General features: G+C 30.0%; 5 protein-coding genes across 6 annotated transcripts; 3 read left to right on the top strand and 2 right to left on the bottom strand.

Annotated features, from left to right (window-relative positions):
• Positions 1–136: 136 nt before the first annotated feature.
• tws (protein phosphatase 2 regulatory subunit tws) lies at positions 137–7,879 on the top strand. Of its 2 annotated transcripts, none has more exons than XM_076394410.1 (5): positions 137–576; positions 1,370–1,774; positions 3,235–3,568; positions 3,630–3,846; positions 6,160–7,879. In XM_076394410.1, exons 1-5 carry the CDS (start codon positions 477–479, stop codon positions 6,526–6,528), a joined length of 1,425 nt encoding a protein of 474 aa, XP_076250525.1. In that variant the 5' UTR covers positions 137–476; the 3' UTR covers positions 6,529–7,879. The 2 variants fall into 2 exon arrangements, with proteins under 2 accessions (XP_076250525.1, XP_076250526.1); XM_076394411.1 differs by having other exon boundaries at positions 307–679.
• A 3,469-nt stretch (positions 7,880–11,348) lies between these two features.
• TfIIA-L (Transcription factor IIA L) lies at positions 11,349–13,811 on the bottom strand. Its single transcript, XM_076394415.1, has 2 exons — positions 13,283–13,811; positions 11,349–12,768 (listed from the first exon to the last, which is right to left on the bottom strand). Exons 1-2 carry the CDS (start codon positions 13,655–13,657, stop codon positions 12,130–12,132), a joined length of 1,014 nt encoding a protein of 337 aa, XP_076250530.1. The 5' UTR covers positions 13,658–13,811; the 3' UTR covers positions 11,349–12,129.
• A 239-nt stretch (positions 13,812–14,050) lies between these two features.
• Arl8 (ADP-ribosylation factor-like protein 8) lies at positions 14,051–16,330 on the top strand. The gene is made up of 4 exons (XM_076394419.1): positions 14,051–14,324; positions 14,676–14,830; positions 14,887–15,048; positions 15,111–16,330. Exons 1-4 carry the CDS (start codon positions 14,202–14,204, stop codon positions 15,229–15,231), a joined length of 561 nt encoding a protein of 186 aa, XP_076250534.1. The 5' UTR covers positions 14,051–14,201; the 3' UTR covers positions 15,232–16,330.
• A 38-nt stretch (positions 16,331–16,368) lies between these two features.
• LOC143190242 (MICOS complex subunit Mic10) lies at positions 16,369–17,163 on the bottom strand. Its single transcript, XM_076394423.1, has 2 exons — positions 16,854–17,163; positions 16,369–16,740 (listed from the first exon to the last, which is right to left on the bottom strand). Exons 1-2 carry the CDS (start codon positions 16,930–16,932, stop codon positions 16,568–16,570), a joined length of 252 nt encoding a protein of 83 aa, XP_076250538.1. The 5' UTR covers positions 16,933–17,163; the 3' UTR covers positions 16,369–16,567.
• Positions 17,164–17,387: 224 nt separating this feature from the next.
• l(3)80Fg (dnaJ homolog subfamily C member 16 l(3)80Fg) lies at positions 17,388–22,008 on the top strand. Its single transcript, XM_076394405.1, has 11 exons — positions 17,388–17,716; positions 17,829–18,086; positions 18,139–18,419; positions 18,475–18,655; positions 18,708–18,894; positions 18,951–19,161; positions 19,218–19,411; positions 19,470–19,642; positions 19,702–19,938; positions 19,990–20,188; positions 21,608–22,008. The coding sequence occupies exons 1-11, from the start codon at positions 17,550–17,552 to the stop codon at positions 21,815–21,817; spliced, it is 2,298 nt and encodes a 765-aa protein (XP_076250520.1). The 5' UTR covers positions 17,388–17,549; the 3' UTR covers positions 21,818–22,008.
• Positions 22,009–23,446: the final 1,438 nt, after the last annotated feature.

The raw sequence follows: 23,446 nt of genomic DNA, 5'->3' as shown, positions 1-23,446 counted from the left end.
AAGCTTGCAATATATAAGAAATATATAATACATATCTTATATTGAATTTTATAAACATATAAGGCAATAAAATACATATATTAACCCATTTATTTTATTATTTCATAGTTTATATTTTTTAGATTGGCAATTATGTAATAGACACATTTTAAATACTAAAAATTATACAACTTGTAATTTTTTGTTTCACATAAATTGATGTTTTTAAGAAATATTAGAGTTAATATTACGTTTATTAGTTGTTACATAAATATAGCATATACAAATATTCAATTGACTTTGACATACACAAATTAGAGAATAATTAGTTCGACAGTTCTCCGTTCTGTCTTGGTGTGGCGATACGTGAATGGCACCAGACACCATTTGTAATGGTGGTATCAGGTTTGCTTCTATAGTTTTTGTACGGAAAGTAACCATTGTTTGTTATCATTAATTATTAGAGAATAGCTTGATATTTCTAAAATAACTCGCCCATGAAGTATCGTCAAGAAGAAACCAACGGAATATCAGGACAAGGACATCCGAAACGTTCGCGAATTTCGAAAAGCCCGCTCGTGAATCGTGTTATGGCCGGTAAGTTGTGTTGCAACACCGTCGTTTTTCGCCAACTGTGACCCCGTTACGGGGATATGTGAAAAAAAATCGTGTTATCCGAAAATTAAATGCATGATGGAAGGTAAATTCATTGTCTTTCATGGAATAGAATCGCTTTATTTTTTGCGTTCGTTTTCACATCCATCCATCTCCAATACGCCACATTTAATGCATCACTTTTCATTACACTTCTTCACAATTATACTGCCTTCTTGAAAGCAATTGTTATTTTCCTTAATCATTTGTTTTGTCTACAAAGAATACCAAATAATATCGATATCTAAACCATCCGATACTTTTTTATGTACATATCCATACTATACATTTTAATATCAATGTGAATGTTCTTTTTCTTTTCAAAAGGTATCGGTAATATTTTGATAATTTATGTTGCACCTGCAATCAGTATTTTCAATTTTAAAGAAATATTTAAATATACAAACAACTTTTGAAATAATTATTAACATAACCTATATATAATTAGCAAATATGTGAATCATTACTATCAGCTTCACATAGGATGCATGCTATATGTTATTTGTTCATTCTAAATTCGTAATACATACCAAAAAGTATGTAATTAAATATTTAAGTCATGTAATTTGGCCTGAATACAAAATAGCAGTTTTGGCTGTTTTTTCTAAATCAACAAATCTTGTTATTTCTAAATACACTAGAACATTATTTTATGCTTATCTGTCACTGTGTCAACATGCAAATATATTTTTAGTAATTTTGACAATATATATATATATTTATTTTATTTTTATAGGAAATGGAGAACCTCAGTGGTGTTTTTCCCAAGTTAAGGGTACTTTAGATGACGATGTTACAGAAGCAGACATCATTTCATGCGTCGAGTTTAATCATGATGGGGAACTGCTCGCGACCGGGGACAAAGGGGGCCGCGTAGTAATTTTTCAAAGAGACCCTATATCGAAAACAACTCTTCCTAGGCGGGGCGAATACAATGTCTATTCCACTTTCCAGAGCCACGAGCCAGAATTTGATTACCTCAAAAGTTTGGAGATTGAAGAAAAAATAAACAAAATCCGATGGCTTAAGAGGCGCAATCCTGCTCACTTTCTCCTGTCAACAAATGATAAAACTATCAAATTGTGGAAAGTATCTGAAAGAGATAAGAAAGTTGAGGGTTATAATACCAGGGCAGAAAACGGTAAGTAAAATTACCCGCGACATTCGTCTATCAGGTAACAATTAATGTTGTGGCAAACTTTAGGCTTATATTAATATTAATAAAGAATTTGCTATTTTAACATTTTGTTATCTTATATCATTAACAAAATAATTTCTTTATAGACATACATTATCAGATTTGAATATGAATCATTTTTATCACTAGTATCTTGTTATTTATCACTTTTTTTTTACTTTTTATTCTTATGATTACCCGCAATTAATTACAATGCAATTTCTTTATTAAGGTATTCTGGTATAAAACCATATTAATTAACTATATATATATATATATATATATATATATATATATATATATATATATATATTGTTAATGTGATTTTCATGGTCTTTCGATATGCATTTTTAATTAATATGGTTTTATACCAGAATACCTTATATATATATATATATATTTTTTTTTTTTTTTCTTAATTATATTGTACTATAAGATTTGCACTTGTATTAAGAAAAAATTAAAGTAGTTATACAAGATTGATGCCTTGAAAATATTCTCAGAGAAAATTATAAACTGGCTGGGTTAAACGTCTTGACAGCGCCAGAATTCGGGATATTAAGAAAATATATGGTTGTTTTGTTTATATGTGCGATAGATCCCGAAGCGATCTTAATCCAATTTTTTTTCTCCAACTTTTTCTTCCTCTCCTCTCTTTTATAATTAACATAACCATTATATTTTATGATACTAAGGAAACAATCACTCCTTTTGCGAATATAATTTCAAATAAATGTATTAGGATTTGTACACTAGTAGTAAACTATTGATTCAAAAATATTACTCAAAATTAAATGAGTTTCAAAATTTCATGTAATTTCTTAGAACTACCTATAGGATTCATAATGTCAATAATCTTTAAGGATTTATTTACTGATTAGTAGAGATACTAACAGCGACAAGATATTTTTAAAGATTTCCACTGAAGCAGTATCTGTCACAATACTTGTTCAATTAAACGGAATGTTCAGTTACTGAAACCTTAGGAATTGTTAATTTGTATACTTTAATGAATTAAAACAAATAAATGTGTTAAAAAAGTAAAAAATCATACCCCATTACTTTACCATTAGCAATAAACAATTAATATTTTCTGAGAAGATAATATGCAACTTTGCTAATATATTGTACATTAAACTACGCAGTTAATGCGTAAGTAGTCAAAATTAATTGATACAAAAGATGATTTAATGCGATTAAGGTAAGCATACTGACTACGTCAAATTAATTTGGGATAAAATGTAAAAAATTGGTACATATGTGGCATTTTAGTTAATATTACCTGATTGCTTAAAGTACGCCAAGGCAACTAAAGTAAAAATAATTTGTGGAAAATTAATATTTGGATTGGTGTACACTTACCTTATATGCCATCAACCATGATTATATTTGCCGAATCCGAATGTATAGTTTGTCAATTACAGGTTCTCTCGTGGATCCGGCCAGCGTCAACTCGTTGCGTGTGCCAGTTATAAAACCCATGGAACTGATGGTGGAAGCGTCTCCAAGGAGAATCTTCGCCAACGCTCACACCTACCATATAAACTCAATATCCGTCAATTCGGATCAGGAAACCTACCTGTCCGCTGACGATTTAAGAATCAACCTGTGGCACCTCGAAATTACCGATCAAAGTTTCAACATCGTGGATATTAAGCCCACCAATATGGAGGAGCTGACCGAAGTAATTACCGCTGCTGAATTTCATCCAGTAGAATGCAATTTATTCGTGTACAGTAGTAGTAAAGGTACAATTAGGTGAGTTATATATAAATAAATTTTAAATATAATTTTCAACTTTTGTGTTAATATTTTGCAGGTTATGTGATATGAGAGCAGCAGCGCTGTGTGACAAACACGCGAAGCTGTTTGAGGAACCAGAAGATCCAACTAATCGAAGTTTCTTCTCTGAAATCATTTCCAGTATTAGTGATGTAAAGCTATCTAATAATGGCAGGTATATGATCTCGCGGGACTACCTTTCGGTTAAAGTATGGGATCTACATATGGAGACCAAACCTATAGAAACGTATCCTGTAAGTGTAAACAATTAATAATAATTAAGATTTTCTAAAATTGGTTTCATCGGATGAAAGAAATTTATGAAAGTCATTTTAAAATTTTTCTTTTCTTAAATCTCATTTTTGAGAAATTCGCCCTTTTTGATGCCCTATAATATCAAATGCTTCAGTTAACTGATGTTATCGACACTTGGGAACATTTATGGTCGATCGGAGAAAGTCACACCTGCCACCACATCTTGACAAGCACAAACTTTAAACGGTCTTTTCAAATAATTAATTCACCATAGTTTTTCGATCGAATTATCGCTATTGTGAATATTGTACACTTTCAGTCAGATATTGCCATAATTGATCTGATTCAGCGTGGAACTAACTGTATTCTATAATGTAAAACATGATAAAACCAATTCGAGAATTTCAAATGTATAGATAGTTTGTTTTTCATAAAGTTTGCCGACTAAATCTCAAAAAAATATTCAACTGATTTCATTCATTTCAAAAGAAAATCTAATTTACCATTTGATTTACTACATTTTATAAATTAAAATTATGCTGGTGACCTGCTGTAGAACTTGTTATAGTTTATTATATAATAGTCTGTCTTAAATATGTTCATATGTGATAACTTTTGATAACCCTCTCCTTTAATATGCATTTATGACTTAAATAAAAACAAAAACAGTAATACATATGGATTGTTGAAATAGTATTTTAATAATGTATGCTTAGGAATCATATGGTTCCTGTCAAAGCGTTTATATGCCTAATTCTATTTTAGTGGCAGATAGTTATTTCAAAAATGTTGGGAACTTTGTTCTTTCAAGATTGTCGATCCATAATAATATCGTTTACGATCTCAATTTGTCTCTTAAATATTTTATAATTTATCAGGTTCTTTGAGGTTATTTTTCGTCTCTCATCCTCAACGCGTTTCAGAGATTTCCAGCTTATTTGTATAATTTTGAAGCATTTTCTATTTTTCTTTTTTGTTTTGAAGAAAATTAATGTGTGCTAATTTTAAGAATTTGGACTACCCATATTCCTAATCGATTCTAATGTGTACATTTGTTATCAATAATATCAATTTTATCAACCAATGACAAGTACTTAAACTACTGCACTTGCATGATTTAAACATAAGCCTGCTATCTATGTTGCCATGCCATTAAGTTATAGGAAAATAACAAAATCAAGTGTGTACAAATATTGTGAGTTATGTTATTTGTATTACAAAATATCATGTAAAATAATCAATAACACTGTTGGTCAGTAATGAGATGTTATCTCCTTACTGCACTGCCAACTCCAGACTAAGTAGAACATTGTACAATTCCAGTTTAAAATATTTGGATGAATGAAATATCGTTGCAAAGAAATGCCTTATTTACTTTTCATCCGCCATTGATCTGATTTTGCTGCATTTCGCAACTAATTTACTTTTTATCTTTGAAGCATAGACGGTCGCGAAACTGTTAACTCTTTCATACAGATTCTGCAAAATACTTGAAAGATATATATGATTTGATTTACAGTGCTTGTTTTGTTGACTTAACATCCTCCTAGTTTCTCCTCTGTATCCGTTTCTTCACTCACAAGGAACCTTGTACATTCCCGTGATATTTGCCGAGGCCTTTCTGGCGTTAATATTTAGAAATGCCTAAGATTTTATGTTTGTTTTGAAAATGACCTTGATGTGTGACCTTAATATCCTGCTGATACATTCTATTCTCTGGAGAACTGGAAGGATTACTAGAGAAACTATTTTGCTGTTGTTTTTTATGTTTCCCCATGTGTGGTAATTTAACACTTTATCTTATCTCTCAATTTGTAGAAATTTATATTTGTATTCCTTAAACTATATCCATACTTAGTTTGCTTCTTGTGAGTCTAACTTAACAATTCTTCAACAGTGTACTGTTCCTTTCTATCCAGTTGAAGATGGCTTACATCCATAAGAAAGGACACCAAACCAGTATTTTCAACATGTTTGTTGTATTTGAGTGAACCGAGGTTCTAAAATTCATTCATATTGCTTTATATTAATCTGAATTTTGATTTTTTCCTGTGTTAAACCGGAAGTAAACATTTTGAAACATAAAATTTCTTATTGAACTTATAAATCAAAAGGAACAGTAATTTTTTCTATGCAAAACACTATATTTTGTTATAAATTTCTTTGGTATTAAAAACATCTACTAGAGAAACCCTTCAGGTCATTTCTTTAGAAATCTATAATTTAAATGTATTATGAACGAATTTCAGAACCTTACTTTTTCTCGGACCGTTTCACATGAGAGATCTCAAATATGAAATTTGTGCTTCCAGGTACATGAATATTTGCGAGCCAAACTGTGTTCGTTGTACGAAAACGATTGTATATTTGATAAGTTCGAGTGCTGCTGGAACGGCAACGACTCGGCGGTCATGACTGGCTCCTACAACAACTTTTTTAGGATCTTCGACCGGACGACAAAACGGGAGGTGACGCTGGAAGCGTCGCGTGACATTGCTAAGCCGAAAACGCTGCTCCGGCCTAGGAAGGTCTGTTCTCAGGGTAAAAGGAAAAAGGACGAAATTAGTGTGGACTGTTTAGATTTTAATAAGAAAATTTTGCATACCGCGTGGCATCCTCTAGAAAATATAATAGCTGTGGCAGCAACCAATAATCTATTTTTGTTTCAAGACAAATTCTAGTTTAAATTAATTTGCCCACCTTTTGTTTTTTAAGTCCTTATTATAACTTTTTTTCGATGGCGGTTAAATCAGTGGCAGTGTATTATATAGAACAAGCTATCTGTTAAAGTGCCATATATCAATTACATTTCTTTTTGTGCAATTTTATATTCTCATTCGAAAATTTTATTTGTGTGTATTCAGTTTTGGCATCACATTAATTTTTATTATCGTCGAGATAATCAAAACATATCTACAAATACTGGTGATTTTGTTTCTTTTTAACCAACTTTTATATATATTATACCCGTCTTTTTTACACTCTGGAAAAGTAGATTGTCGAGATATTTCTTAAGTAATTTTATTTATTTATATCAATTTTTGGTTCTATTTATTATTTGTACGACTACTACCAGTTATTAAATCCGTGCGTTTTGAGTATTAGTGTGTATAATAGCATGTTTTATTATCAGTAGTTTGAATGTCTCGTTTACCGTTGTGTCCGAGGGTGTTCCTTTTTAGTGCCTGCTTGTCCAGGTTTGATATCAATACCGTTTTAGCGAAATAATCGTGGTGCTTTGCGTTCCAAATCCTTAGGTGCATTAGTCGGAATTGTTTCAAAGTTAATTGTAAGCGTTGAAATTATTAAAGAATATATATGTATATGTAAATTTATCGCAACATCTGTATCATTCAGCTACACCACATAATAAAGTAATAAGGTAAGTTTGTAATATTGTTCAAGTATATTGGTTGTAGTGTATGAAAGGCTTGGAAAATATAAGTGTATCTGTATATACAACCCACTAACAGAGAAAGACCGAGTTCTGGGGCACCCCATATATAATTACACCCAGTTTGTTGTAGATTTGAAAATACTCTATTTAAGACAAATGGATTTTTAATAGTTCAAGAATATTTGTTTTCTTTATTTCATATTCGAATATACTTTTGCGACCTTTTTTCGATGTAAATGTATATATATTGAATTGATGTGACACTGTTTCATTATTTTACTTCCCATGTAAACGCTAGGAATAATTACACCTAATTAAGGAATAAATTGGATACACTGCCACAATGTAACAAAAAATCTAACAATGTATTATATAATTTTAAGTATATTTCCATTTCCTTTCGTTGGACTTTCTTACACATAAGGTATATTTTTTTTAGCTATATTGTACAAATTAATTAAAGGCTGCAACTTTATCACATAAAATCGAAATCGTCTTATCCGACATCTTTAACAAAAATTGATTGAAAAACACCGCAGTTATCGTTGTGATGGTTTTGATGTTACTTTTTATGTGGCAAAGATATATGCCTTTTTAAACAAATGTGATAATAATTACAGATGTTTAAGAATAAATGATGAGTTTTGTCTTTTTAATTAATCCACTATCGATTTGATTGGTTTTTTTATCATGGTGGCCTGTTTGATATGGCGGAAAATAATATTTTTAATATGTTGTAGTTCAAATTATACCTACATCCCTATTATATATATAATCGAAAATAATAGAAAGATATTTCTAATAAAATTTATATTGAAAAAATGTTAACTATATCAGACCTCTTCCCATGAGTAGCAGAAACATTTCTCCCTATCTGGTAGATTCTGTATGTTTGATTTTCAAAATGTATTCAGCTGATTAGTGTAGGGTATCTGCAGAAAATCTGTAGCTTATAGATAAAACAATATATTCGAAAGAATTATCAATAAGAGAACAATACACATATATGTGGTCTTACCATAAGAATAGGGAAATAGGAATGAGAACTATGGAGGGCACAGATGTATAACACTATGTTTGTGATTCTAAATATCTAGGCAACAATGTAAAATTCGAAAAGGAATAATAATCCCTATTATGCTAGAGATCAGGCTGGATAAAACTAAATATATTCTGGTCTGCAAGATCACTAGCCATAGTGCAGCAGTCAATAGGCCTAATGCCGTGATTCGGAGTTCACTTTAAGCAGTTCATACTTTCGAAATAAACCATGGTTGGTATTAATAAATTGATTTATATTATGTATGGAACACTGTTCAAGTGTCCACTGTAGAATGTTACAAATTCCACTTGGTAGCCCAATAAACAAACGATGATTATTGACAACAGATTATAATGTCAAAAAACTGCTACAAAAAAGGCGGCGCTATAGTACTAGCGCATATCCATACCGTCCCATTTGATCCAAAAGGAGTCGGTTAACATAAAATTATTTTTGTGGATGCTTTGTCACCTTGTAAAAGACGTGTAAATTGACATTTTCCATATACAATTATGCTTATTAACATAATTTTTTCGAAAATTCGAGCGTGATTCTCCATCGTGTATGTTACCGCGATGCTTTAGCATCAGTATGGATTAATTAATTTAATTACATCGCTCAATGGACAACAGTGATTTAACAATAAGCAACGGGTTAAATAGACATTGTCAAAACAAAATGGCCGCTACACACACCTCACCTCAACTTTTTAATTACATTTAAATCCTATTCCGAAAAAAAGGAATCGCCCTTTCACGTCAAACTATCATTAGTCTAATTATTTTTGAAGATATTGCTGATGAGGTAGAACTCATCATTTAGTATCAATTGCAAGTGTATATATATATATATATATATATATATATGAGAATTGAGTGTGGGCACGTGATGAAGTTGATAGAAACTAACGGGGTTATTTATGATTTATTTGAGTGATTGACAACACAGCTACTCCGAGGAAGCCCAGAGAAAGAAGAGACTGTCAGATGTCTTTGTCGGTGTTTTTATAGGTATATTTTTATAGGTCAGGCTCCATTATTGGATCCTTGATTGAGAACGGGACTTGGATGTTTTCTTTTTAGTGATGGCAATTCTATAATTCTGTAAAAACCCTTTGTCTCCTTGAGAATACGATACTATTTGCAAAGACCGATTCAGATATTGTTGTTATCGATATTTGTTCTGATGATATTGCAACATTTGACTGAATGATGTATTTAATGTCAACTGTCAAAAGGTATTTGCCGCGAAGGTAAATTTGTCTGGCGACAATACTTTTGCTCTTGCTTACGCAACGACCATTTTCATTTCAAGATCAAACCAAAAACAGATAATTATTTCCTATGCAAACTTCTAATGGTCACGACGTACGGTTGAGTTTGATAATAATAAAATATAAATAATGAGTAATCGTAATAACTACTCTATGGATTAACCTCACGTTCTTTTCCTTTTTATCGCTTATAACCTAACCTAAATGGCAGTGATATCAAATGTCAAAATGCAATCTCAATTAATTCACTTAGTATATATATCCACCATTGATGATCTGAGGTTTTCGATTTGTCTGTAACTTATTTAGGAGACCAAATAAGACACATCGATAATCATTCAACGTCTAACGCAACAACGTTAATTATAAAACGTCAACAAAAATGTATATCCCATAGTGGTTAATTTGTTGAATAACTTAAAAAAGAAAATTATATTTTATCCGTTAAAAAATCATGGATACATCCATTATATAAATATACTTAACATTAAGAACATATTCTAATTACCCCTGTTGTTTTAAGTGTTCGATAAACCAGACTAAAGTTATTATTTTAGTTAAGGTTATCTATACAATTAATTTTACTGATATATATTTATGTTTATATTGAACTACTTCGTTAAATATGGTTTGAAGCTTGATTATTTAAATAACTAACAAAATTCTAAATAGCAAAGAAAACTGTGTTTATCGTCAAACGAACATAATAATTAAACGTCGATTGTTTTATTATGAGGAAGAAGTTTTTAACCAATTTTTAATTGATGTAGTTCTACTTTTTAAATGGTGATATTCATTGATAAGGAAATAATACAATTTTAAGACGTACAATTAAAAAGGCTAATAATATGTATTAGATATTACTTCATGAAATGGCATTTGAATAAATATAATGTATACTCCTTAATATGTACTTTTCAGGATCATTTGTATATAAACGTCAAACGTCAAATGTTTTGTCACTCAAAATGTCAAATTGTTGTCTCAATTAGAATTATTTAAATAAAAATAACTGTGTTCGTACAGTAGATAAAAGTTATCATTTCAATATTCCATAAACACAAACCTGTTTTGTTTATCTTTACACTAGATATTAGCAAAAACGTTTTTTATTTTAAAACTGGTTCTGATAAATAGTTTATATTAATAATGTATACGATAAAAATTATTTTTCCTTAAAATACTATATTAAGTATTGTTATTAAAAATAAATAGAAAATTGCTTTGGTATTTTCAGAGATTCAGAGACTTCTTAACCCGATGCCTAAAAAAATTTAATAATTTTCTTAAACAAACTCATTGCTAGATATACTGGGATATTACAATTTGGTGTTTAACCTCATGGTGAAATATAAACATGCGCTTCCCAGCTACTTGAATATTTAACTTAAAACTAAATAGCATTGCGACTGCGCACTTTTTTATGAACGAATTTCATGCAAGGTCATACGATGAAATGACTGTTGTTGAATAAATATATTTATTACATATATTTAAAGCTTACTCCCGATTTTTTCTATGCTTACTACCTATTAATATTGTACAAAACCGCACGTTGGTTTGAGTTTTGTATTTTGTATAGCCCAGTCGATTTACGCAATTATGTAAATATGTCCGTTTCTAATAATACTTATAAGCAAGAAATACTTGTAGTTTACAGCAAGTTAGTAGCCAATAGAACTTTTGATCATAGCGTTGGCAATATTCCTTAAATTGCGGGACTTAAAAACATGTTAAAGTTAATGAAGACGTATTGAACTCAAACTGTCAAAATAATAAACAAATAAAATCAGTTCTATAAATTATTTAATAACCGTAATTTTACAAGAAAAACAATTGAAAAAGAAAACTTACAGTAGAATTTAGTTGCCTGCTTAATAGACATTAAGAAACAACAAAATTAATTAACCTTTAAAACACAATAATAGAAACAAAATAATATATATTATTTACAAAATGGCTATGACGCTTCGCTTTGAGTTTGAACAGTGGTTACTTTAGAGTAGATATTGTATTTTTATGTGCACTAGTTTATATTATTACATTATAGGCTGCGTATTATAAATATACAGGCTACCAGTTTATATCAAATGAAAAATTGTAGTGGTATTGTTATTTATTATTGCACATTTATATTGCGTTCAACGTATTAAAAAAAGTTATATATATTTCCCCTACTAACTGAAAATAAGATCTTTCCAAAGCAATGCAACTTTTTGTTTTAATTTTTCTTTCCCAATATTAAATATAATCAAAATTTGTTCAAACACACTTCCAGTCAACATAACCTGGTAAATCTTATACATTTATAAATACACTGAAGAATTTGAAGCAGCTATAAAGTACCTACAATTAGTATATTTACATGGTCTATGGCAAGAGGTAAACAGTGCAATATAATCATTGTACGTATGATAAATAGAATTAGCCTTAAATTTTGTAATACACATAAGAAGCATAACATAAACTAAAAACCCTTTGGCACTTAATTGTAACCAGACATAATATCATCATTGACTCACTGATGCAAATGTACTGTTAAAACTCAAAGTGCAATTACACAAAACCTTTTACCATTCTGCTTCACCAGTAGCTTTCATGAAGACATAGTCCAGACCGTTCAAATTCATTATGCCATCCTTTAGGTGAAATTTCCATTTGTTCCTATTTCGTATTATTTTATCATACTGGCAAACCACAATGTTATCTGTATCAAAGAGATCAGTTGGATCATCATCTGACACGTCGTCCTCTGAATTCAACGGTTCTTCCTCACCCCCCTCATCTTCGATTTCTTGATCCTCATCATCCCGCTCCCCGTCAATATCATCTTCATCTTCATTATCATCATCAGATCCATCCTCATCTTCGTCTGAGGTATCCATGGACCCATCCAATTGTTTCGTTACCTTTCTTTTCTTTGCTTTGCCAGTTGTCTTTTTTGATTTGGTAGATTTCTTGGATTTTTTGGGTAATACAAACTCAATTTCTAAGGTTTTGTCATCATCCTGGTCATCGTTAGCACCATCAGTCTGTGCTACATTTCTATTAATGATTGAGACTGTCTGTTGTTGGCTGTTGAATGCAGCATTAACATGTTGTTGTAATAGGGATGAAGCTATTGAAGGTGGGAGACCCATTGTTGCTGTGATTACTGGACCTGTTAACACTTTCTGGAGCTGATTGCCTTGAAGTGCTGTAGCAGGCACCTGTAGTAATAAATCATTTGAATTATTATATTATACAGATTGTTTTGTTGATCCAGAATTTATTTCAGAACATAAGACTCATTATGTTAAGAATAATTAATGAAAATTATATTCTAGTACTATACTGTACTAATTACCAAAAAATTTATTAAAAATTTTAGGTCTTGCAGGCATATAAATAAACCATATATAAATAATGTATCAAAGAAATAAGTATAGTGTAATCTAATATTTAAAATATTGTGAATGGTAAACAACTTGTTTATATTATCAATAATTTCAAGTGAGCCAACATTACTCATTTTATATCAGCCTTTTATGTACTAACCTATTGATGTAAAAGGAAATGACCATTTAATATATAATATATAACCTGATAACTTCACAACAATTAACAGTAAATTACTAATGACTCATGAATTAATAACTCATATGGTTATAAAATAATTCAAAAGAAACTTGATATTTACTTTTGTAAAAATGTAATAATTCTTTTAAAACAAATAACAATTACTTGTATGGTTAATACTCTGCCTCCCTCATTTCCTGGTTGGGCAGGTAATGTTATCTGTATTGGTACCATTCTAGTTTCAACTACTGGTTGAGCTGTAGGTACCGCTGTAGATGGTTGTGCATGTTGGGTTTGTGGTAGAATTTGCTGTTTAGAAAACCCATTTGATGTTATAACATGCTCCTTCTTTGGTTTTTCTTCTTCACTTTGAACTGCTTTACTGGCCACCAATTTTGACTCCCATGACTGCTTGAGGTCTTGTAATACTTGCTCATCCACCCCATCCTCGATAAAAAATTCTCTAACGCCCGACACTACATCATCAATAACTTCTTGATAAATACGTAAAACTGCTGTTTTACAGAGAACATTAGTCATGTCTAATCCTTTTATAAACTATATCCGTACAAAATTCAATTAAAAATAACAGAAATAACTATGAAATACGATGAAATGACGCTAAATATTTAAAAAAACTAAAACAGCATTTTGACAAACAACCACACTAGACAGCAGATATACACTTATGTCCGGCTGGTAAAGGTTAAAATACATTCTTCTTCTTTTATTTGCATGAGCTCTATGTAGTGTGTGGGAATAATTTGATGTAACAGATCAATAAGAAATGTATTAAATAAAATAAAATAATTTATTAAAAAATATCGTATTATATATTTTTCTAAAATAATATTTCTTTTCAAGTATTGTTATTTAAAAGAGTATGACGTCATAAATTTAGCTATTATAAAAACAGCGACTCACAGAAACAGCTGATTCAGTTGACATATTTGACATCTTAAGAAACTACAAACTGTTTTTTATTGTCTGGAAGTTAGATAAAATCTCAGGCAGTCTAGGTAGTTATTGAAACGGTTCAAATAAACGAAGGGTACATACATTAAGTTTTGTTACTATATTCAAAATGTTGGCTCTTATGAATAGAATATTAGACTGGTTTAGAAGTTTGTTCTGGAAAGAAGAAATGGAATTAACATTGGTGGGGCTACAGTATTCAGGGAAAACTACATTTGTTAATGTTATTGCAGTAAGTACATTTGGAATTTTTCTTCAAAAATGTTTGAGTTATTTAACATATTTTTTTTCATTGTATATTTATCGGAAATATAAACATATTTGTGACATAAAACTAATAATTTACATATATTTTAATTTAATTATATATGTCTATCTTAAATATCAATTGAAAAAATTAAATATAGATTTTAACATGTTTTTAGTATTTTCAAATTACAAAATGTTTAGTGTTACTTGTAAAAATCAATAACTTATTAATAACACATTTAACTTTTAAAATATGCTTGTTGTAATTAACATTTTTCTTTAAATCTCAATATTAAGTAAAATCAATAAAAACATGAAAAAATATTATTTATAGTCTGGACAATTCAGTGAAGATATGATTCCAACAGTAGGCTTTAACATGAGAAAAATTACAAAAGGTAATGTAACTATTAAAGTTTGGGATATTGGTGGTCAACCAAGGTTTAGATCCATGTGGGAAAGGTATTGTAGGGGTGTCAATGCTATTGTGTGAGTAAAGTGCTTTTTGTTTCTTTAATTGCCTAGTATAAAAATAAACATTTTAGTTATATGGTTGATGCAGCAGATCCTGATAAGATTGAAGCTTCAAGAAATGAGCTTCATAACTTGTTGGATAAACCCCAATTGGCAGGCATTCCTGTACTTGTTCTTGGTAACAAACGTGATAAACCACAAGCTTTAGATGAAAATGGTCTTATTGAGAGAATGTATGTTTTGACTAACCTTTGTCTGCACTGAAAAATATTCTATCCTTGTTTGATATTTATAGGAATCTGTCTGCGATACAAGATCGTGAAATATGTTGTTATTCCATTTCATGCAAGGAGAAAGACAACATTGACATTACGTTACAGTGGCTGATAACACACTCAAAGTCTGGAATGCGCTAAGATAATGTATGTAAGGATATTTATTATATTTTATAATTTAGATTTAATTAGTTAAAGTTTATATGTTTCTCGGTGTTATTTAAAATAAAATATATAATGTGGTAAACTAAATTGTTACATGATTTTTTTAATCATCAAAATAACTGATATTTTTTCTTAAAAATTGGACCTACTAATAATGAAACTGCTTAAACCATTTTTATTTTGGAGGAACATATAAACTTTAATCCAATATCACAATTATATACATATATTTAGACCTGGAATATTTTGGGTGGTATTTGGACATGACACAAATGATAATGTTGCTGAATTCTAGTTAATTATTACATTTTGTCGAAATATAGCATTTAGAAATATCTAAAATTTAATTTCCAATATCTGTCTAGTCCTTTGTTTTATCTAACATCTACAGGATAATTAAAATGTTGCTTGTGATAGTTTAGAAACTGTTAAAAGGTAAATCAGAAATTATATTGGGTGTAAAAAGCTTTCAGTTGAACATGCTTTTCAATTAGGCTTTTGTCTATATATAAATAAATACTCTAATCTAGAAGTGTAATGGCATCATGAAAGGGCTACCATTGTTTTGTATAAAAATAAGGATTCTTTCTTATTTTTATGTCATTGTAATTTTATGTCTATTTATTTATATGATGGTAAATTAAACAAAGAAAAAAGCAAAATATGGCCCTTAAATTATGCCCTGTAGTGCTGGCAACTATTTTCTTACAAAATTCCTTCTGATTTTACAGTACAATACTGCCTTGATAAAAAAAATTGGCCTGTCAACATTTCTAAAATTATTTATATTTTATTTGTAACATATTAAAATAAGATTATATTTTAGTTAGAGATAAAAAATATATTTCACCATAAAGCCTCTCAAGTATGGTTTAAAAAAATGACACAATAAATCAGTGATTTGTTGAATTGCACAAGATTTAGTGTATGCTTGTTTGAACTTTATGCTGAAGATTTTTTTATACCTATGTATTTGTATGAATACACTTATTCTAATGTCTTACTTTTTTATCCTTTTATGTATGTTTAAGTTACTTTTGTTTTGAGACTTCTATATAAATAGAGTAAAAAAATAGACCAGTGTATGATTTATAATAAATGAACCCAATGAGATATCTTTATCTATAACTTTTATTTAAAAAAAAACAGCACCATGTGCACACTATTTGGTTATCCAATTGCCTGATCTCTAAATTAAGACTTACTATGATCCATTAATTGAAAACCCAAGGATTAATATAAAATATATATACATGCTACATATAATTTACATAAAATAAATTAGTAACATATGCACTAAGGGGAAATATAATTATTTCTGCGGATTTTGAGATGCCACTTCACAACCACGAATTGTAGCATTGAGGTCTTTTTCACAGTTAGAATATGCCATACCGACACCAAATCCACCTCCCATGAGAATGGGCCACCTCTTTCTTTTGAAGAACAGTAAAGAAAACACTGAGCCTAGTACTATACCTCCGCCTAAAAGAAAAAAATCAATTTATTGTAAAAGAAATTAATAAAATTTCGCCATATCTGTTTACAGTGATGACATAACAGCCTTCTTAAATAAGCTTATTTAGCCTGGTACTTACCAAACTTTATTACAGAATCTGATAAACATTTATCCCATTTACGGCCGAGTTCTTCTTCAATATATATTGGAGAGGACATGGTTTATGACTTAAATTAGAATTTTGATTAAATAAAGCCACGAGAAAAAAGGTATTAAATAAAATAACGTAGTACAGACTGATTTTGATACTATCACAAAGGTTTTCCGTGTAGTTTTAACGTAACGTGGTAAATATCTAGTGTAATTAAAATCGTTTTCTCGTTTTTCAAATTAATTTAAGACTTTCAGCAAAAAATCATGACAGACCACATGACCTTCGTTATGGATTTGATATTTAATTTACAATGTTGCCAAGTTATATACCATAAGTTGAAAATTCCTGAAAATTAAGAGAGTTATTAAAGCGTAATGTCATTGTATCCATTTTAGAAATAATTTAATCAACAACTTTATATTACAAATTTATTTTATATTATTTCGTATTTCGAGATATATAGTTTCTAGAAATATAGCAAGCCGACCAACCTTAAATATATGTCAAATAATAATAATTGTCATTTGTCAGATTTTCGCAGAGAAAATAGTTTCTGATTCAATCTTTTAGAACTCACTTCGTAGAAAAATCAATAATAATAATGCCTTTGCCCTAGTTTTCAAATAAACATTTGAATATATTTAGTAATATTTAATTTAAATATCGGTATTATTCAGGAAAATGTCATGGATATTTAAAAAAGTCTCGCTTCAGATTATTTTCATTGCTATTTATTTAATTGCTGGTAACTTAGCTGAATTAGGTAACCCCTATGAAATTTTAGGTGTTCATAGAACAGCCTCATCACAAGAAATCAAACAAGCTTACAGACAGTTGGTAAAAGAATGGTAAGATCATGAATTATTTATAAGATAATACATGCATAACAAATAGTATTTATATTTTAATAATTATTTTTTTCAATAAAATATAAGATATATTTTAATTGATTTTTTTTAGGCATCCTGACAAATCAAAGTCTTCTAGTGCTCAACATCGGTTTATTGAAATTACACAAGCATATGAGCTTCTTTCTGATCCAGAGAGAAGGGCTTTATATGACAGAAAAGGAATAACTGAAAATGACTATTCTAACATACCGATTAAGACATATTTTACACAAAATCCTTTTGATGATATGTTTGGTCACAGTGGGGCTCACTTTAATTTTCAAGAGAATGACATTATGTTTTTCCATAAATTGTCTGTCAATTCAAAGTGAGTTTTTTCTTAAATTTGTTTATTATGTTTATTTAATGCTTATTTTTAGGCAGTATGATAAGATTATAATTCCAAAAAGTGAAAAGACTCCCTATGTAATATTTTTTTACACTGACTGGTGTTTTCCTTGTTTACAATCGGCACCATACTACAGAAAGTTGGTAGATAATTTAGAACCCTTAGGTATACGTTTTATTACTGTACATTCTGGACATGAGCCGAACTTAAGTAGGCGCTTGAATGTTCACACATTACCATGTTTAGTATTACTATTAGATGGCAATGTTTATGTTTATAAGGAAACCATTAGTAATATCCCTAAAATTATAGGTATGATTTGGATACCTTTCAGTTTTAAAAGAAGTTTATTGTATTTTATTTTAAGAGTTTATCAAGAACAAATTTCCATATAAACTAATTTCCAAATTACAAGAAGAAAACTTGGAAGATTTTCTTAGTGGATGGAAGGATAATAAAGTGAGAGGGCTAATTCTTCCCTCAAAACAAAATTTAAAGTTGAGATATTTAGTGACAGCATATAGTTTTCGACATAGAGTTTCTTTTGGGTAGGTGTACATGTGTTTTTAATTTGATATTTCTAATGAGTAATATTTTTAGTATTGCTGCTTCAGATAAAATTCACTCTCATTATCAAGTGCCACAAGATATGGATACAGTTTTATTATTTAATGAAAATATTTCTTACCCAATGGCTAGTATAAGTATGAAGGATATACCTATGTCAACATTACATAATATTATTTCATCAAATCAGTACCTTGCTTTACCCAGACTTTCATCTCAAGTAAGCATGTATTTTAAAATATCATGTGAATCATATGTTTTCAATCATATTTCTAGAAAGTTTTGGAAGCACTCTGCCCAAGTGAATGGAATAAACCACGGAAAAAACTCTGTGTGGTCTTAGTTACTGAAGAGTCATCGATACATGATCCCCACAGACAATCTTTTATGCGTTATGCTCAAAATTTCCCATATAATGTGGAAAGAGTGAGATTTGCTTATATTTATCATAAAAAGCAAGCATCTTTTATAAATGCTCTTACACCAGGTATGTTTTATTAATATATCCCTAAATTTATTTAACTGTTTTTCTATTTAAAATAGGTGGAGATATTACTGAACCTTTATTAAGAATTATTGTGCTCTGGAGGAGAGACAATTCTTTGATAAGGTATGAATGGATGCCAGCTAAATGGGAGCTAGAGAGTCATTTGAATGACACAGGTACTAAATTAGTTGAAACCATTACAAAATTGTTAAAATCAACTGAAACCTTGTCATATGAAACATATGTAAACGTAAGTATCAGTTGAATGCTTATTTTGATTTGTAATTTCAAATTATTTATTATTTTAGGACTTGTTTGATGAACATGCCGTGGGAACTATTAGAAGGACAATAATCAGAATGTCACAGTTTTTAGAATCCCTCTATGATAATTTAGGGAAAGAACAGATCCTAGCTGGATTATCCGTTTTGGGAACAATATTGTTTATTTTAGGAATTGGATATGTAATGGTTCATTTAGTGTAAGTCTATTAACTACAGAAAAATTTTGGTACTGAAGCAAATATTTTCTAAATTACAGAGAAAAAGAAGAAGAGGATATCAAAAAACAAAAAGCTAATGCAAATTCTGGTAACAATAACAATAATTCAAACACCCATCAGCAGGAACTTCGTTTGTACGAACTGCGATCTGAAAAATATAATGGATTGGTCAGAATGCTGAAACCAGGTTGCAGAACAGTGTTACTCATTTTAGACATGCAATCTAGGCAACAATTAATTCCGCCTTTCCATCGTGCAGTTTGGCCTTATCGAAAGTAAGTGTAATAACATCATCAAATATAGGGAAACTGATAAAAAAGTTTAAGGAACAAAACGTTGCACTTCGCGTACATGTACATTGAACGTGGTCTGACTTGGTATAAGGAACTTCTACAATTATCTCTATTCGAGGAGAGGGAGCTAAACATTAATCCTAGAAATTGCGTTGGCACTGTGCTGGTTTTGAATGGCCATCGAAAGTATTTTTGCGTGTTTCACGCCAAACACAAAGAAAATAAAGTTAGGGTAAGCAATTAACTAAGGAAAGTTATTGAAATAGTAACGGGCATTTTGTGTTTTGTGTTGGTCTGATTGCATTGGGTTAATTTTTTTGTTTTGCTAGAATTTTCCACAAATAATGGATCAGAGATATTCAGTTAAATTTTGTTATAAGGATAGTATAAAGTGCAAAACAGCCTAAATGAACAAATTAAAGGAAATAAATGTTTAGGATGACCAGCGAACAATTCATGGATTTTTAGTCATCATTATATTACCTGTTCACATTCCATTGCTTGCTCATGAGTGTTTGACAATGAACAACATTAATAATACCCCAACCACCATATTCCGTGTTAAAACAGCAAGTATACATGAGATCAGAAAGAACAAACTCTAGAGTTATTTTGTGTATTGTAAGAAGCGCTTGTATAAGTGCGTAATATGTAATATCGATTATTTTGAAGGCCATAACGACTACATAATTGAATCTGTTCAATTCAATCAATCTGTTCAAAAGTTCTTTCTAAAATATTTTTAACAAAAAAATTGAACCGACTTCAAAAAATAAATAAGGAACTCACTAAAAATTAAAAATAATCAAATTCGATTTTTAACACAAGAAAAAAAAATTAAAAATAAAATATGTACATAATAATCGTAATAACTAAATAAAAATAAACAAAAACCTTATTTAAGCTATCTACAACACGTATTTTATTTATATTCTACTACATACACAAAAATGTAGCTTAATACCTACCTAAATCTATTTATCTATTTACAATATTTTTTTAACTACTACCAACCCATTACTTTGAAGTCGGCGCCGAATCCAAACGAAAGGCTTTTACACTGAACGACTTCCAATTTTTCCACATCAGCTCTGCAATAACATTATATACAAATATGTGAAAACTTTGTACCTGCCTTTGAAATTTGAAGGTTTCCCTCAGTTTCCCCCCTTCCCTCCAATAGATCCTGATTTGGCTTCAATGGGACCACCTCGGAAGTGCACTCTTTCAAATAAAAAAAGAATTTTGAAAATTGGTTCACAATTCACGGATAAATCGGCGAACATACATTAAAAAATATGTATACAGCAAAACATAGAACCTCCTACTTTTTCGAAGTGAGTTAAAAAATAAAAAGCACTATTATTGTTTGATATAAATCTATTTTGGAGAGTAGTTATTCCAAATGTTTATACAATTAACTAAGTAGATCCATCATCAGCATACAAATATCCGCCCAGTTTAAAAGATTCCCTGAGGATTTAGTGCTATTGCTTTAATGTATGCTTTGATAGAGGCTTTCATTCACAGTTTATATGGAGATGTTTTTGTTTTTCAGATTAAAACATGTAGCCAAAACTGTAATAAATCTAGGATATATGCCTATATATTCACCCAAAAGCAATATTAATAACATTTAAATGTTTTTTAGGTGTCAAGAAATATTATCAAGGCAACAGAAAAGGATTGCGAAAGCGGATCATTTATAGGGTTCAATTCTGATGGTTCCGATTCGGAATCGGACGAAGTTCTCTTGCAGGGAAACCTTTTGGATGGATTGCCCAATTGGTTAGATCGACTGTTCGAGGGTAGCACTCAACGATATCACATCAATTATTGGCCAGAATTTCCCATCAAATAGTTTGGAAGTCATCCCTCCCGGAGGAATTAGATCTTTTGGCGGTAATACCGCACAGTTTTCACTTTTTCTAGAAAGTGTGCAGAAAATGCAAGTTTTTTTTTGTGTTCGATATATATATATTGTTCCGTTTTTGTACACTGATTAGAAGAGATTGTTCGTTTGTGTTGAAGATTAATATACCTTTTTATTTATTTTGTTGTTTCTTTTCGTTTTTTACCTAAGTCGATCGAAACAATGTTTCAAAACTGAACTTATTTTAAATTGTTTGCTTTATGGATGATGAGCATATGGGGACTTTTTTGAGCGAGGTTAGTTGATTTTTTACGTCTTTTTTCTAAAAACAGAGCAAAATATATTGAAAATTGTGCGATAAAGATGCCTAAGCTGCGATAAATAAACCTTTATCTAAACAAAAAAAAAATTCACTCGTAAATGTTATAAATGAGGAACTTAATTGGTCCTCACTTTTGTAATTAATCATACAGATCAAATATATGTAATAGAATATTTTCTCTTAGTTTGCAGTGGCCGAATAGAAAGCTTGTTCTATTGTTTTAATAATAGAGTAATCACCTGACGGCAAGGCTATTAAGACAAAAATACGTTTTTGACACCCCAGACTCAATATAAATAAATTATATAATAAAATTGATATGAAGTCGAGATACGTTGCCAAATATCGGGAATCACTTTTCGAAATAAATCTATATAAAAATGTTTTCGCCAAACGTTTAGAATAAATTCTACTAGAAATTGGCAACAATGCTCTAGTTAGTATGTGTATGTTCTACAGAGAAATGATGTATGTTACTTTAAATAGAAAAACTAAAAAGCTGGCCTATTAACATGTATGATTATTGATTTGTTTTAACAAATGCAACACGCCAGTCATATTATATGCTGGTACAAGTACAACCTAATACAGGAATAGGACATAATTGATTATTACGGTAATATTGTACATTGTATTTCGAAACCTCTGAAGAATAAAATATTTTAATTTATATTCCATTATAAAATACGATACTAATTATCTTAATATATACACCTTTATGGACTGATGTAGGTACGTGTAATAATACATGTACCGATGTTCTGCTAAACTTTTAAGGAGTTAGGTTACTTTGTTTTTTTTTAAAATTTATTTATTGTCTTGTACATACACTTTTCAAGAATGATATTTCAAGCGTTATAGGGTGTACGAATAATTTTTTGAGTCTTGTGTTGCAACTTTAAAACTTTATTCAAAGAAATTGGTACATTGTAGTTTCGGCAAAGTGTTGTCCATAGGTTTTGCCAATTTTTTGGGTAATAACTCATCATTAATGGCGATTCAACATTTTAGGTCTTAGTTCTTTTGCTTCTCAATAAGGTAATTAATCATTGACCATTGAATGAATCAAAGTAACTCGGGTAAAATAGGGCCTTCCATTTAAGTATTTCCATGTACATTTTTACGGAGTTTGTAAGATGTGAACGATAGTTTGTGTTAAACATTTCATTCGGTTTTACAGTTCGGCCTTAAACCAAATTCACTTACTGGTTGGCCCTGTTGTCAAATGTCTACAAAAATCTTCAAAACATTAGTGATAATATTAGGAGGTTACAAACCGGCAAACGTTGTAATCC

The sequence above is a fragment of the Rhynchophorus ferrugineus genome, unplaced genomic scaffold (genome assembly GCF_030347505.1).
Source record: "Rhynchophorus ferrugineus isolate W39M unplaced genomic scaffold, kcgeb_rfMv2 rfM2, whole genome shotgun sequence".
NCBI lineage: Eukaryota > Metazoa > Arthropoda > Insecta > Coleoptera > Curculionidae > Rhynchophorus > Rhynchophorus ferrugineus.
This window is presented reverse-complemented; position numbering and strand designations above follow the sequence as displayed.

What these genes read in the sequence shown, in the direction of transcription:
- Arl8 (XM_076394419.1), top strand. Translation starts at nt 14,202, where the DNA reads ATGTTGGCTCTTATGAATAGAATATTAGACTGGTTTAGAAGTTTGTTC. An exon ending in CATTTGTTAATGTTATTGCA is followed by an intron (nt 14,325 to 14,675) that starts GTAAGTACATTT and finishes TATTATTTATAG; the next exon opens with TCTGGACAATTCAGTGAAGA. An exon ending in AATGGTCTTATTGAGAGAAT is followed by an intron (nt 15,049 to 15,110) that starts GTATGTTTTGAC and finishes TGATATTTATAG; the next exon opens with GAATCTGTCTGCGATACAAG.
- tws (XM_076394410.1), top strand. Translation starts at nt 477, where the DNA reads ATGAAGTATCGTCAAGAAGAAACCAACGGAATATCAGGACAAGGACAT. An exon ending in CGTGAATCGTGTTATGGCCG is followed by an intron (nt 577 to 1,369) that starts GTAAGTTGTGTT and finishes TTATTTTTATAG; the next exon opens with GAAATGGAGAACCTCAGTGG. An exon ending in AGTAGTAAAGGTACAATTAG is followed by an intron (nt 3,569 to 3,629) that starts GTGAGTTATATA and finishes AATATTTTGCAG; the next exon opens with GTTATGTGATATGAGAGCAG.
- TfIIA-L (XM_076394415.1), bottom strand. Translation starts at nt 13,657, where the DNA reads ATGACTAATGTTCTCTGTAAAACAGCAGTTTTACGTATTTATCAAGAA. An exon ending in GCAGAGTATTAACCATACAA is followed by an intron (nt 12,769 to 13,282) that starts GTAATTGTTATT and finishes TTATTACTACAG; the next exon opens with GTGCCTGCTACAGCACTTCA.
- LOC143190242 (XM_076394423.1), bottom strand. Translation starts at nt 16,932, where the DNA reads ATGTCCTCTCCAATATATATTGAAGAAGAACTCGGCCGTAAATGGGAT. An exon ending in AGATTCTGTAATAAAGTTTG is followed by an intron (nt 16,741 to 16,853) that starts GTAAGTACCAGG and finishes TTTTTCTTTTAG; the next exon opens with GCGGAGGTATAGTACTAGGC.